This window comes from Emydura macquarii, unplaced genomic scaffold (genome assembly GCF_026122565.2).
Source record: "Emydura macquarii macquarii isolate MOO-44397 ecotype Brisbane River unplaced genomic scaffold, CSIRO-AGI_Emac_v2 contig_2676, whole genome shotgun sequence".
In the NCBI taxonomy this organism is placed as follows: Eukaryota; Metazoa; Chordata; order Testudines; family Chelidae; genus Emydura; species Emydura macquarii.
The window spans coordinates 9,788,048-9,802,520 of record NW_027132813.1 but is presented as its reverse complement, the minus strand read 5'-3'; the positions used below and the strand labels follow the sequence as shown (position 1 = coordinate 9,802,520).

The window sequence follows — 14,473 nt, the reverse complement described above, 5'->3', positions numbered from 1 at the left end:
AAGCTTATGACTTGAGCCTTCGGCTTAGAAAGTGGGTGTGACCTGGTACCCAAGAGGTGTGAGACATGACATCAGTCTCCTACAGTACCATTAGTGTATTCTGCTCCAAACAGTTGATAAGAGCTTCAGACATAAGGAAGACCTTGAAGAAAACAGCAGTGGGGGAGGCACAGGAATCCATGAGATGCATATGAAAAGATCAAGGAACAGCATTTTCCAAACCTCAACAGGGACAGATTTGGGATCCCAGGTTTTGGAGGGGACCCAGACAGAGCAAGGAGGCAGGAGCAAAGTACGTCTGATTACTGACAGCTGGCTCCCTGCCTCACTTGTGGGGAAGATGAATGACTCAGGAGTAGGAGGAAGAACCGAGCATATGGTGGGGGGAGGACTGGTAGGAAGCTGTCTCGAGGTGGAAGGGGGGTTAGGTTAAGGGAAAGAGTCTGTCTAGAATGAAAGAATTTTTGGTGAATCTGAGCTCTATTAAACCTTATTCTGGCTTTGAAGTTTGAGATGCTTTGGGAAAGACAGAATGTCTGTAGCTGACAGTGACTTGGGGCCCATCTTGTTCCTACTGAAGTCACCGGCCAGCCTCCCACTGACTTCAGTGGCAGCAGGCTTGGCCTTTAGGCACTTAAATTGGGTTTATCCGCTGCACATCCTGAAAAAGTGATTTGTAAGTATTAGTCCTGTATCCAGCTCCAGGACACAAAACTGAGAGAACCAGATCCCGTCACTTAAATGGATAAACTACATTATCATGGTTTGCAGATGGAATACAGGATCCTGTCAATAACATATTTTATGGGTCTTTTCTCTAAAAGGGGCTATTGTAATAACTAGATAAGTCTCTTAGATTGAAAGCCTCGTGACCCTGGTACCTAAGCACCTCACAATCCTTAATGTGTTTAGCCTCCCAACACCCTTGTGAGGGAAGTAACTGAGTCCCAGTAACTGAATTATGAGGATCTAAAAACAGAACTAAGGAAAGAGACAAGGACCATGTCTTCCGATGTCTTTGTGCAGAGGCTGCAACAATATAAATACTAGATAATAAGAATTCAGGCCAGATCTGGAAGTTTGAGGGGGTGGAGGTGGCGCTCAGACTCTGTATTCCTGCTGAAACTTTGCATAGAGACCAACTGCAGTTTTAATCAAATTAAATATCTAAAAGAAAAGTCCCAACTCTACAGAATCATTCACAGCCTGTCCTTCTGGACTCAAGAATGGTGTGGAGAAAGTGAATGGGGAAGTGTTATTTACCCCTTCACATAATACAAGAACCAGAGCTCACCCAATGAAATTAATAGGCAGCGGGTTTAAAACAAACAAAAGGAAGTATTTCTTCACAAAACGCAGTCAACCTGCAGAGCCTGTGGGATGCTGTGATGGACAAGAGTGTAACTGGGTTCAAAAAAGAATTTGATAAGGATAAGGAGGATAGGTCCATCAATGGTATTAGTCAAGAGCAACCCCATGCTCTAGGGGTCCCTAAACCTTTGATTGCCAGATGCTGGGACTAGATGACAGGGGATGGATCACTCCATAATTGCTTTGTTCTGTTCATTCGCTCTGAAGCATCTGGCACTGACTACTGTTAGAAAACAGGATACTAGACTAGATAGACCACTGGTCTGACCCAGTATGTGCCATTCTTATATTCCTACTCAAAGCCTTTTAGTGAACAGCACTGAGGCTTGGTCTATACAGTTTTCTTAGGGGTTAGGGATTTGCATTGGTATGGTTATACCAGTACAAATTTCCCTACTCTAGATAAGCTTGGAGTTACTCTGGAAAATAATTATATTCCTCTGTATGCAACCCTCACACATATGCAGTTGATCCAGTAATCCCTCCCAGTTGCACCCTAGCCTACTCTCCTCCCATACCAACCAGTTCATCTAACAAGCCCTTAAATACTGAGCATCCACTCAGCTTCCAAATTTTCCGGATACCCCCATCAGACAAACTGCAGCGTGTATGTGTAATCCAGGACCATAGGCACAACCCTATATGGGGGTCCCAGGGCCATTGATCTGCCCCTCCATGATTTGCCTGTGGCAGGTGTCACCCAAACAAGAGCCCTTTACTGGACTGACGGGGACTCAGCATAACTTGTCTTTGGGCAGGCTGTATTCCCACTCTTCAGGCCACTGTTCTCTATCTTCAAGCAGGCTGGAATCTCCCCCGAGGACTCAAGCAACCCTCCTCACCTGAGCAGAGGGTTCTGTGGGAGGCTCTTGCTGACACCACACCAGCAGAGCCACAATAAGGCAGCAAGGGCTTCCTCAGAGTCTCTGATGGTGTTGTTGGTGCTCCAGCCCATCCCCAATCAGCTACAGAGTTAATAGCCCATCGAGATGGACAGGATAGTTCACACCTCTCAGAACTATTGTTTCAGGATGGCTACAACCACAGGCAGGTATCACCCTCTCAGTTATTACCGAGGTCACCTTTTCAACCTATTCTTTTTCACAAGGATGAGGTTAAAAACACAAATATTTTTAAATGAAAGCTTACAATTAGAAGCAAGATCTCATGAGATTCCAGGAGCTAGGACCCAACTACAAGCCTATAGTGCTTATGCCTCAATTTCTAGCCCTATGTATGTGTGTGTGTGTGTGTGTATTAGGGGAATCTGATGACCATCTACAAATATTTGAAGGTAGTAAACAGTATTGTTTAGGGTGTTATATAGTAACTAGACCTCATGGGATAGAAATTAAGAAGAGAAAGTCCTGATTCCTTCGAGTCAGACTGAATCCTTAGGCAAAAGAGGAAAACTAAGGCCAGTTCTACACTAGAATCTTTTGCTAATATAACAATGTTGGTTACGGCATGATTTTTTTTACATTTTTATATGGGCCAAAGCCCTAGCGCAGATGCATATATACTGGCAAAAGAGAGCTTTTGCTAATGTCACTTATTTCATTTGGGGAACTGCTATAAACTATACTGGCAAACACTCTTTTGGCAGTATAAGCTGCTCCTACACTAGGAGGGTTTGCCAGTATTTGGAAGTGGCATTGCTCTATATGTTAAACATAATAATAAACACAATCTAGTTCTTTTATGTAGCACTTTTTGTCATTAGATCTCAAAACACTTTATAAAAGAAGTATCATAATCCCAATTTTACTGAATGAGAAACTGAGGCACAGAGAAGGGAAGTGACTCACCAAAGGGCCACAACAAATGTGTGGTATCTCTTAGTGCACATAAGGACTGTGTAGAATTGCATCTGCTGATCATGGTTAAACTGCCTCATCTAGGCTGGAAAGCTCAGTCATTTGTAAATGAATTCATCAATGGCTTTACACTAACTGAAGCACAAATGATTAAGACCATCCACACTAGTCATGCTGTTATCATGTTAATGACACCTGCAATTTTGCCATGTGCCTACACTAGTCAGCTAGTCCAATCCCAGTACAGTGCATTTTGAGCGATATTAACAGACATTGTGGAATATCACTGTGGGCCCTGTGAGACACCATTTACTCACCATTCTCTGGGGGGTATCACAGAACTGACCTGATGTTGGCACTTATTTATGCTACAGTATTTAGTTACAGGATCACACACCATTGCATTATCCCACAGTTGTTTCTACATCCAATAATGTGTGTAGCATTTTGTAGCAATGTACTGTGCGCTGTATGCCAGACAATCCATGAAAGTAAGAGCTATGAAAATTACATAGTAAACTCTAGATGATAGACTAATGTAGAATAATAGTGAAAATGTTTTGGCATAAGCCAAAGTTCACAAGTCAGCTAGATTCTTTGATATTTGCCTTACCTCTTGAATCACACCTAATTATATAGTGCACAGGTGGTGGCAAAAAAAAATTAAATTAAAAATGCATACCTTTAAGAGAAGAGCATTTATGTAAAGAAGGCTGTCATAAATTCACATTGAATTAAGACAATAAAATTAGTGTAAGCATAAGAGAATGAAAAAAAAATTACAAGATTACAGATTTTACATGTGCATCTAGCCTTGTAGAAAACAGTGGAATTAAGAGCGCTCCCTCTCTTCATAGATCTCTTTTGGATTGCAAAGATGGCCCCATCTGTTTTTGTTGGTGTTCTGCTTGCTTATAGAACATCTGTGTAATAAACTGGATACTACCACCAAAACAGACAGAAATACATTACACTCTTTCAGTGCAATAATTTTACCATAAAAGCTAAACCCTCTAGCATTTCCCTACCCTTCAATAGTCCAGTTGTTCTCTCACTAGCAACAGCTTCTGGCAGTAAGGCCACAGTGAAGAATGATTTTAATGGAAAGCAGCAATGGCTGGAGGAGGGGGAGCTAGAGTTGCTGTATTGGACACAGGGATCCAGTAATTAGACAGCTCTGGAGGGAAGCATCAGGAACCAGATTTATATGTCCCCTTCTCTCTTTCCAACTCAACCAATCACATGGACCACAGCAAAGAGGTGTCTCTGGTGGGAGCAGGGTTTTAAATGATGAAAGATGAGCAGTGTTGGGCGGCAGGAGAGATGAGTTTTAAAGACTCCTCCCTTATTACATCTATCACGAGACCTGCAAAAGCTTAAAGTTACATGCTTGGCTTTTTAAAAGTTGTCTTTACAGTTTGCTTCTAGTCATAGCATGTCCACCAGAGCCCAAGCCCTGCAATGAGCTCCATAGACTCCTCTGCTCGTCATAGACCCCCACTGAAGTAATGGGGGCTTTGGCTCATTACAGAATCAGGGCCCAGGTTACTGAGTTGTATGTTATAGGACATGTTATGTTAGGATGTGAAAATAATACTTTATAAAGGAAATGCTGAGATAATCTTAACTACAGCAGAGATAGCAGCCAAGAAGCATTCAGACTACAAAACATGCCATACCTAGAATATAGTGTATTCAGTTCCATCTTTCTTCCCCTCTTTTTGTATATCCATATAAATATCATATAACAAGGTCGCCTAATTAAAGGCCATCTGTGAAGGGTCTCTAGTCGTGGTATTTTTTCAGGAAAAGTATATTAATCAGTATAAAATAGTTATTGGAGCTCCTGCCTCCCCCTGTGAATATCAAGCTACAGTAAAGTGCAAGTGAACCCAGAGAGTCTTTGTTGCTCTAAGGATGTCACAGAAGTGTCAATTTACAGCAGAAGTGCTGAAAGATCAAAGAACTGAGCCCATTTCCAACTCTACAGGTTGGGAATAGGTCTATTATCTCCCAACACTAGCTCTTTCCTGAGTTTGTTTTCAATATACATTGAAATAATGTCTGTCTTCATGGGAAGTCTGACCTGGAAAAAGAAGCATGTAGGTCCAAATTCTACCTTCAGTTACAGCAGGACTGGATTAAGGCAACGGGGGCCTTAGGCACACCCCTTTGTGGGTCCCCAGTGGTTCTCTCCCCCACATCCTTGTGGCCCTGCTCTTGCTTGAACAATGGCATCCTAACAGTGACAAGGGTAACCCCCATACATCCGTTGGGCTGGTGGAGAAGTTGGGCCTCCCCCATCCCGAGACCATCACTCCCAGTTACCAGGAAAGTTAGTGTCCATCCCAGAGGAAGACTCAGCTCCACCTTCTGACAAGAGCATGATGAAATGGTGGCAGCAAGAGACTCCTTCCATTTCTCCCACTAATTGGTAGGCTGGTGTCAGTGCCCCTACCCTTTGAGTAGCAGGGTTCCAAGTTAACAACCCATTTAGATGAATAGGGCCGTTAGCACCTTGCTGAACTATTGTTCCTTGATCTTTGCAGGTTGAGGTAGATTGTCTTTTAATCAGTTAGGGTCTGGCTAAATAGGGAAATAATTCCAAAATAAGGTAGGTCATGAATTTAAAGTGCTATAGTTAGTTATTCCAGAATAACACTTTGTGTGGACTCTCTTATTCTGGAATCAGCCTGCATGAGTGTAACAGGGTGGGGATTGGGGGAGGCAGCATTTGTTTATTAAAGAAGTAAACAAAATTTAGTCCCTCCTTTATTGGGTATCATTGGCAACAGGAGATCTGTAACTGCACTGAGGAAACTGAAACACTGCTTTTAAATTATGTCTTGGTGTCATTGTAGATTCAGAGATGCTAAGATCAAAAGGGACCCTTGTGATGATCTAGTCTGGCCTCTTATGTAGCACAGCCATAGAGCATCTCCAAAATAATTCCTAGAGCACATCTTTTAGAAAAATCTTGATTTAAACATTGTCAGTGATGGAGAATTCAAACTGGAACAGGCGCAGAGAAGGGATAATAAGATGATCAGAGAAATTAAAAATCCTACCTTACAAGAGGAGACTTAAGGAGCAACAAAAGAAAGGCTGAGGGGAGATATGATTGGTTTCTATAAAAACATCAATGGGAAAAATAGCAGGGAGAGGAGTTATTTAAGTTAAAGGGCCGATGCTGGCACAAGAACAAATGGATATAAACCGGCCATCATAAGTTTAGGCTTGAAATTAGAGAAAGGTTTCTAACCATCAGAGGAGCAAAGTGCTGGAACAGCCTTCCAAGGGGAGCAGTGGGGGAGAAAACCTAACTTGTTTCAGGACTCTGCTTGCTGAATTTATAGAGGGGATGATATGATGAGATTGCCTACAGTTGCATATGGCCCACTCATGACTGCTAGTAGGAAATATCCCTAATGGTCAGTGATGGGGTACTAACTGGGGAAAGCTTTGAGTTACTACAGATGATTCTTTCCCAGGTGTCTGGCCGGTGGGTCTTGCCCATATGTTTGGGGGTTTAATTGATCACCATATTTATAATCAGGAAGGAATTTTCCCCCAGAACCAATTAGCAGAAACTTTGGGGGTGGAGGGTGTTGTCCTCTTCTACACAACGGGTCAGATGTCACTTGCAGTTTTGAACTAGAGTAAATGGTGGCTTCTCCATCATTTTAAATCCTTAAATGAATATTTGAGGACTTCAGTAACTCAGCCAGAGGTTATGGGCTTACTACAGGAGTGGGTGAGTGAGATTCTTTGGCCTATGATGTGTAGTCAGACTAAATGATCATGATGGTATTTTCTGGCCTTAAAGTCTATGAGTCCATGAGAATCTACCACAACCCTTGGTAAATTGTTCCAATGGTTAATTCCCTTCACAATAAAATATTTGTGCCCTATCTTCAATCTGACTTTGTCTAGCTTCGTCTTCCAGCCATTGCATTGCAATAGATCTTTCTCTGCTGGACTAAAGAGACTATGATTAAATATTTGTTCCCCATGTAGGTACTTACAGACTGTAATCAAGTCACCCCTTAATCTTCTCTTTGTTAAGCTAAATAGATGGAGCTTGAGTCTATCACCCTAAGGCAAGTGTTCTAATCCTTTAATCATTCTTGTGGCTCTTTTCTGAACCCTCTTCACTGTAGCAGCATCTTTCTTGAACTGTGGGCACCAGAACTGGCCACAGTATTCCAGCAGTGTTTGTACTAGTGTCAAATAGTGAGGTGAAATAACCTCTTTATTCCTATCTGAGACTCCCCTATTTATGCATTACAGTGGTGCATTAATTCTTCTGGCCATAACATCTCAGTGGGAGCTCACCTTCAAGTGATTATCCACCACAGCCCCTGAATCTTTTTCAGAGTCACAGCTTCCCAGGATAGAGTCCCTTATCCTGTAAATATGGCTGACATTCTTTGTTCTCAGTCAACAGTGTAAGCAGTGTATACCTGAAGTAACTTTCAGTATTTTTTGGCATTAAATCTACATAGATCCCACCATCTGGGAAGCATTTATTACAGAAGTGCCCCTCTCCCCCTGTTCTATTTAACTGTAAGGAATTACACCCATTGGCTGTGAGTGGGTGGGGAGAGGACATGACTAATACTTGTGACACTCACTGGCCTCTGCTTAATATTAACCTATAGGAATTTCCAGATATAAACCCACAAGCACAACTTACTCTGAGATACTCCCTAAACAAACTGGTAGACAAGATCAATAGGAGATAACTTTATTTACCATTTCTCTGGCAGCAAAGTATGTAAGGTCCTTCCACACCACGAAAATGCGATATACCTTCACAGTGTATGTACTGACAAGAAAACAAAAGCCACATCCCCATACTGTGGTCTAGGATGCTTTCAGATGAATCTCCTATCCTCTTCTCTGTAACTGCAAAACAACGACAGAGCTGAGCAACTGCAGTTTCACTGCTGGAGAACACAAACACTCCTTTCTCAATGAAGGACACAAATACACTAGCTGCATTGTGATTTATTCCTGAGGTAAATGATTATACAATTATGTGTGCCTCTTTGGCAATTTATCAATGAGGACCTTGGAGTTGGGGACAGCTGTGCATTAAATCAAATAATTGAATAGATTGATTGCAAAGAAATACCTGTACATAATAAACAAGGAAGGGAAATCTAATCCAAAGAACGCAGAATAAACATCCCACCCCTGTTAGGGAATAGTGTTTACTCATTTGAAACAGGGCACACAGTTTTGCTGGTAAATGAACACAGAGACAAACAATGTTAGAACTAGTTATTGAAGCCCATTTAGCTGGAGCTGTGGGTTAGTTAAAAGCTCAGTATGGATTTGGCCAAAACTGTGCTAGATTCAGGAATGCATATCCAGAGCGACCCACCAGCTTCACAATCAAGAAGGGTCACCGTGCACTTTAATGGGTAAAGTACATTGCTCAGTAACAGTGCAGTGACAATCCACTTCCAAAGCCTCCAGTGTCTGAGAACTACTTTATTTAAGGAAGGAAGGCAAAGGCATGTCCTGGCTTGTGAACCAAATGGGCTAAGAAATATTGTTAATTAAAAAAAAAAAAAAAAAGCCACGTGTTCTGGTGGGTTTTGTGACGACTCCCCGCACCCCCCCAAACAACCATCAGGTGACTACACTTTTGGGTCATCGTTTTTATAGAAGATGGAGTAAAGCCAGCTTCTTACAAAGGCGAGTCATGATAAAAGGGAGGGACTCCATAAAATAACGCTCTGCATCTCCCCCCCAAGGAAACGGGCCAGGTTTCTGACGTTTTGTGAGGACCCCTCTGCGGATACTGTTAGGCAGGTGTCCAGTTCCATACCGGGAGTTTCCCTCTTCATTTCCGAACCAGATAGCTTGGCTTCAAATAGCTTCTTTTAGTGCTAGTGAATCTGGTTTCGGACCCTGTTAAGGTTGGGGCTGTTCAGTCACCAGCTGAAGGGTTTTGTTTCCCCCCCAAAAGCCGGTTTTGTCTTGCACCCATTGAAACGTTTTGTTCTAAAGCTGTTCTCGAGTGTCTGGTTTTCGGGCGTGCAGGGCAAAGGGGGCAGCCTGGTTACCCACCCTGCCTGGAGCAACTTATTTCTCTGGACTTGTCTATGCCCGGGCGCCCCCTCCTCCTTCCCGCAAGCCAGCACAGTTGTTAGCCGCCTGGACTGCGGAGAAGACCGCACGGAACAAAGCTGGCAGGGGATCGGGACGGGCACACACGGCTTCACACTTTTCTCCTCGCTCAGTCTCCGGCTCCTCCTATCGTCTGTCTCTCTCCCCGCCCGGCCCCCGCGTGCATCCTAAAGAGACCGGCTGGCTCGGGCAGCCTTTGATCACCGGAGACCAACCTCCATCCACCCCCCCGGGCGTCTGCCTCCGCGCTTCCAGTATAAAGAGGAGCGTGGCTAGGGGCGGCCCCTAGGAACTTACCCGTCCCTACTCCAGCCCCCTGGGTGGTGGTGGTGTCTCTCCAGCACTAGCATCGCCCTCAGCCATGGCAGCCCTGCGCAACCTGCCCTTTGGGGAGCCCCCTGTGGATCTCTATCCCCCGCAGAGCCCCTTCCCCAGCGCCTTCTCTACAGGTAGGTGCCCGCGCCCTGTGCAGCCGATCCCCGCCGCGCCCCCCGCCCCGGCTCGGCACGGACACGTGGGCCTGACTTGCGCGCTCTCTTTGCAGACAGGAGTGAAGTGGCCGCAGGTGGCGGCTGCCCTTCCCTGTCCCAGGAGCTCAGCCCTCCCGCCTCCGCTACCGGGGCCGCGGCCTTGCCTTCCCCCTTCCCCCCGGACCCGGCGGAGCTGCTGCCCTCCATCTCCCAGCGCAGGAAAAGGACCAACTTCACCACGGCTCAGCTGGAGACGCTGGAGCTGGTCTTCAAGGACACCATGTACCCCGACATCTACCTGCGGGAGAAGTTGGCCGATGTGACCCAGATCCCGGAGGCCAGGATCCAGGTGAGCAGGGCGCACGGGCCAAGGCCAGAACTGCCCAGGAGGGCTCGGGCTGCCTCCAACCTCCCCGGCCCCTTCGCGGGGGCGTTTCAGTGGCTCGCCCTGGCGTGACTGGCTGGGTTTGCCGCGGTGCTGCTCCCCGCGCAGAGCCACACAATCGCTCCGCCCCTGGCCGTGCTGCGACCGCGTGGCGCCGCTTTCAGGGCTGAACGCCCCGCTCCCCTCAGCCGGGCTTTGCGTGCGCTGCCGGCTCGCCATCCTAGCCGGGCTGCGGCTGAGCAGGGAGGGGAGAAGCGCGCGTCCGCACAGCAAACACGGCACGGGGAGCCGCGGCCAATAACCCGCCCCTCTCTCCTCCTCCGCTCCCCAGGTCTGGTTCCAGAACAGACGCGCCAAGTCCCGCCGGCAGCGAGGGAAGCCGGGCCGCGGTCCATGGGCTGCGGAGCCTTTCGCCGGCCCCAAGGCTCCTGCCAGGAATGCCCAGCCAGCGGCGGGCGGTCCGCACCCACCAGCCAACAGCGAGCAGCACAGCTACCGCCAGGCCCCCCTGGGGGCCGGCTACGCGGCACAGCTTCCTTTTCCCAGCAGCAGCGGATCGACTCCGGAGGATCGCCCCCCACATTTCACGCTCTCGGGAGTCGCCCAGATCATCCAAATCAAAGAGGAACACTCCGGTCCGTACAAGTGGCCCTTGCAGCCCGGCCTCGGGGTGGATTTCGACAGCTTCCCCCCGAACAAGACCGTCGGCCCCGAAATGAATTTCCGAGCGCCCGCTCTGCCCCTGGCCGCGGGGGCGAGTAGACCTGGGGCTTTGGGGAAGCTGGGCGGCCCGCCCTCCCAAGCCCCCCAGCCCATGTGTGGACGCTATTCGCCCGTCTCCGATGCAGAAGACACCAGCGGCTATTCGGAGTCGGGCTCGGAGTGGGACGAGACCGGCTTGAGGGCCTTCCCAGGACTCTGACCGAGAAAGCATCCCAGAACCGCGGAGGGCTGGGGGAAGGCACGAGGAAATCCGCGTAGAAAGTTCATTTGTGACCAGACTCGAGCTACTTTTTAAATGAGGGGAGTTTTTCAGAAGGGCGAATTTCGGGTGGATCTTTCAGAGTGACAGAAAGAAGTCTTGGAAGTCACGGCGCCCTTATCTGAGAGCTCGGGTGTCTGGCAAACTCAACTGCTACCCAGCCAACGAGCCGCTGTCATTCCTCGGCCAGACAACCTCCCCCAAACTCTTTTACCGGTCTATGGCAGGGAGACAGGCAAGAATTAGGGCCCTGCTGTTGATTGTGAAACAAGCATAAAGTCATTTCTTCCTTTCCTTATTTTTAAATCGTTTAATTTAAAAATGAAAAGTGAACACACAAATAAATAAGCCGGCTTGGTTCTTGACTGCAGCCTAACAGACAAAGAGGAGTGACTCTCTCCCAGCTCCTTATCTTGTTTACATAACGCCACTGAGCGCCAGAGGCAAGCGGGAATGCTGGAGGCTACCCTAATCCTAGCATGGTAGAATCCTTAAAACCATTTTAATTTCATAAGAAAACACGCATAAAACCCAGCATCCTCTCAACTCTCTTCCTCAGGGTTTCCTAGCAGCTGTGGAATAATGTGTTGTAGAACGCCTCTGCCTGTCTTTCACTGAACCCACGAGGTTCCTAAAGCTCCTAGTCCTTGCTTCCTGAGGGGAGGAAGGGAGTCCCAGGCCGAGGAGCACCGGTGTGTTTACTAGATACATGGATGTACTGAGCCATTGAAAGCTAGAATAAAGCGTCTTGGTCGATCTTGCACTCTTAATTTAATCACACGGGTTTAGAATTGCACTATTAACCTAGAAGAGCCATATAAGAATGACTGCCTAGTTTTGTGTAAATAATTGTAGCTAGAGCTCTGTGTGTGGGGTAGGGTTAATAAAGGTATAAACAGTGTTGGAGCAAGAGAAAGTACCAAGTGCAATGTTCTCTCTTATTTGTAATTACATGAAGCTTAGTCTCCTTAAATGTGTAAGAGTACGATTATTTCATAGTTAAGATTACACCCAATATGGACAAATTTAGAAGGGTAGAGAAGATCCAACATTCCAGGGTGTTCCATCCTCTTCCTCCCCCTTCACCTTCATCCCCCCCAAGACCCATCGAAGTGTCATTTGAACACTGAATGTGTGGAACAGAAATGACAATGATGGATACAAAATGGTTCTTTTGAGGATGAAATTAAGTGCAATAGTAAAACTTCAATTTTACCTATTTATTTATTTTAAGTAAGGTGTGTGGGTCTTGTAAAATTGCTATCAGATGAAAACATAATTCAACTTTTAAAATTTAAGAATAGACTATGATACTCAGTTAACTTGGTAAGGAAAATGGGGCTAGCTGGTTAGTTTATTTTTTAATTCCACTATTTATTTATTTTTGAATTTTTATTTAACCTTCTGTAGTCAGAAGGATTAGGAAACGCCTGGTTTTATGTTTTGGAAAAACTGTGACATCTCTTTTTGGGAAGAAAAATAAAACAATCACTTGTTATACTGTCTTGCTTTTCCTTAATGTGTCATTTTGTAAATTCCTGAGGGCAGCAGGGATCAGCTGAATTCACTCATCCACTATGTTGTATTTATAGTTTAGACCTGAGCAGAGGGGAGAGGTGCTGAAGTAATCTGCAGCTTCTGTTGCTAAATCAGGTCAAGAAACCTCTGTTTCCATAGGGTGCAGGTCAAGATTGAATTAGATAGCGAGCAGGTTTAAACAAGAGTGAACAAAATGTGTTAATTTACCTCTGAGTCATAATTTGATTTGCATAAAAGTGTTGCTCACTGGGGGAGGGAGATTGTAAATCCGATTCCTAACTGCTCCTCTAGCAAGGCAGAAAAAAAAAAGTTTCAAAACTTTGATTGAGCCAATAGACTATGTAAATCTAAAGTACCCTATCACCTCATGAATTAGGTTAGATGTTAACCAGAACCATACAAAATACATCAGAATCTTCTGAACAGGGCTGCATATTAACCTTTTTTTGTAAGACCCTAGAAAATTCCTTTTCAGAAGGTCACAAGTTGCAACCTCCTGCAAACACTTAAACATGTAATTAGCTTTAAGCATCTGAATAGTCCCATTTACTCCAATAGTGCTATTTACATGCTTACATGTGACTAAACGTTTTCAGACTTAGGGTCTAGGAACCTAGGCTGGGGTTCAACTAATATGGGGAAAATTCGCACAGGTGAAAAGCTAGTGTAAACTGGACCTATACTTAAAGCTAATTCTGAGTTTAAAATGTTAAACCTTAGAATGTCTTCAATAATTAATGAAGATTTACTACAACAGACATGTAATATGGATAGTCAGGTCAGCCAATTATTCCTGTTACCTCAGATGCGGTGACTGGAAATTTTGTCACCTGTCTTACTCCAAACTGACTGGAGTGAAAGTGAAAGAAAACTCCAGGATCACATAATATTACTTCTCCAGCTACGTTCCCCATCCAAATCATGCCTTGTCCTAGGGTGACTGTGCACAAGGTTCGTTTTCCAGCTGGAGTGAGAAATAAAGGGGCCAGATTCTCACCTGCACTTCGTCCCCTTTGTTCTGCCACTGCTCTTTTGGCACAAAGGGACCTTGATGCCCCGCTTGTGGGGGAACTTCTAATGGCTGTGATTCCCATGTAGATAGTTCCTATGGCAACCCTATTTCTGGATCAAGGGGAGGCAGCATTTCTGTAGCATGATATACTCAATAAAAACCTGGAGGGCTGATGACCCCTGGGAGAACACTGCTAGATGGCATAGTTTAGAGGCCCATGTTGCTCTAAACTACACTGAGGTCAGGACCAGCATAGAACCAGACAGGGAATGAGGGAGTCATAACGGTCTCTCTGATGACTCCCTTCTCTGCTGTGACATGTGGAAGTCCTGCTGACCAGAGAACGTGGCCTACATTATTAAGTGACTTGCCAAAGGCTACACATGCAGTTGGTGGCAGAGCTGGTAAGAGAACTAATTTCTCAGGAGGTAAAACCCATAACTATCCACTAGTCTAGATCATGGTGCCACTTGTACAACTATTTCAAATCTCTGTACCTAATTAGGCCAAATTAAAATAATAATGCCTACCTTTCTAATGTGCTTTGAAATCTACAGATGGAAAAAACGTATGTAAATGCAGAGCATTATTAGACATATTCTGAGGGGTAACTAAGGACTTTTTACATAGGTAATTTGCTTGGTGGCAACCAATGATGGGAGCCACCAGTGTAGCTGTGCTATGTAAATGATTACAGATTCCAAGGCCAAAAGGGACATCTGTGATCATCTGCTCTGGCTTTCTGTATAATAACCC

The 14,473-nt window shown here is 45.4% G+C and overlaps 1 protein-coding gene across 1 annotated transcript; it reads left to right on the top strand.

Moving 5' to 3' along the window:
• The first annotated feature begins 9,495 nt into the window (after nt 1-9,495).
• On the top strand, nt 9,496-13,449 carry MIXL1 (Mix paired-like homeobox). Its single transcript, XM_067564846.1, has 3 exons — nt 9,496-9,778; nt 9,874-10,148; nt 10,516-13,449. Exons 1-3 carry the CDS (start codon nt 9,691-9,693, stop codon nt 11,104-11,106), a joined length of 954 nt encoding a protein of 317 aa, XP_067420947.1. The 5' UTR covers nt 9,496-9,690; the 3' UTR covers nt 11,107-13,449.
• The last annotated feature ends 1,024 nt before the right edge of the window (nt 13,450-14,473 follow it).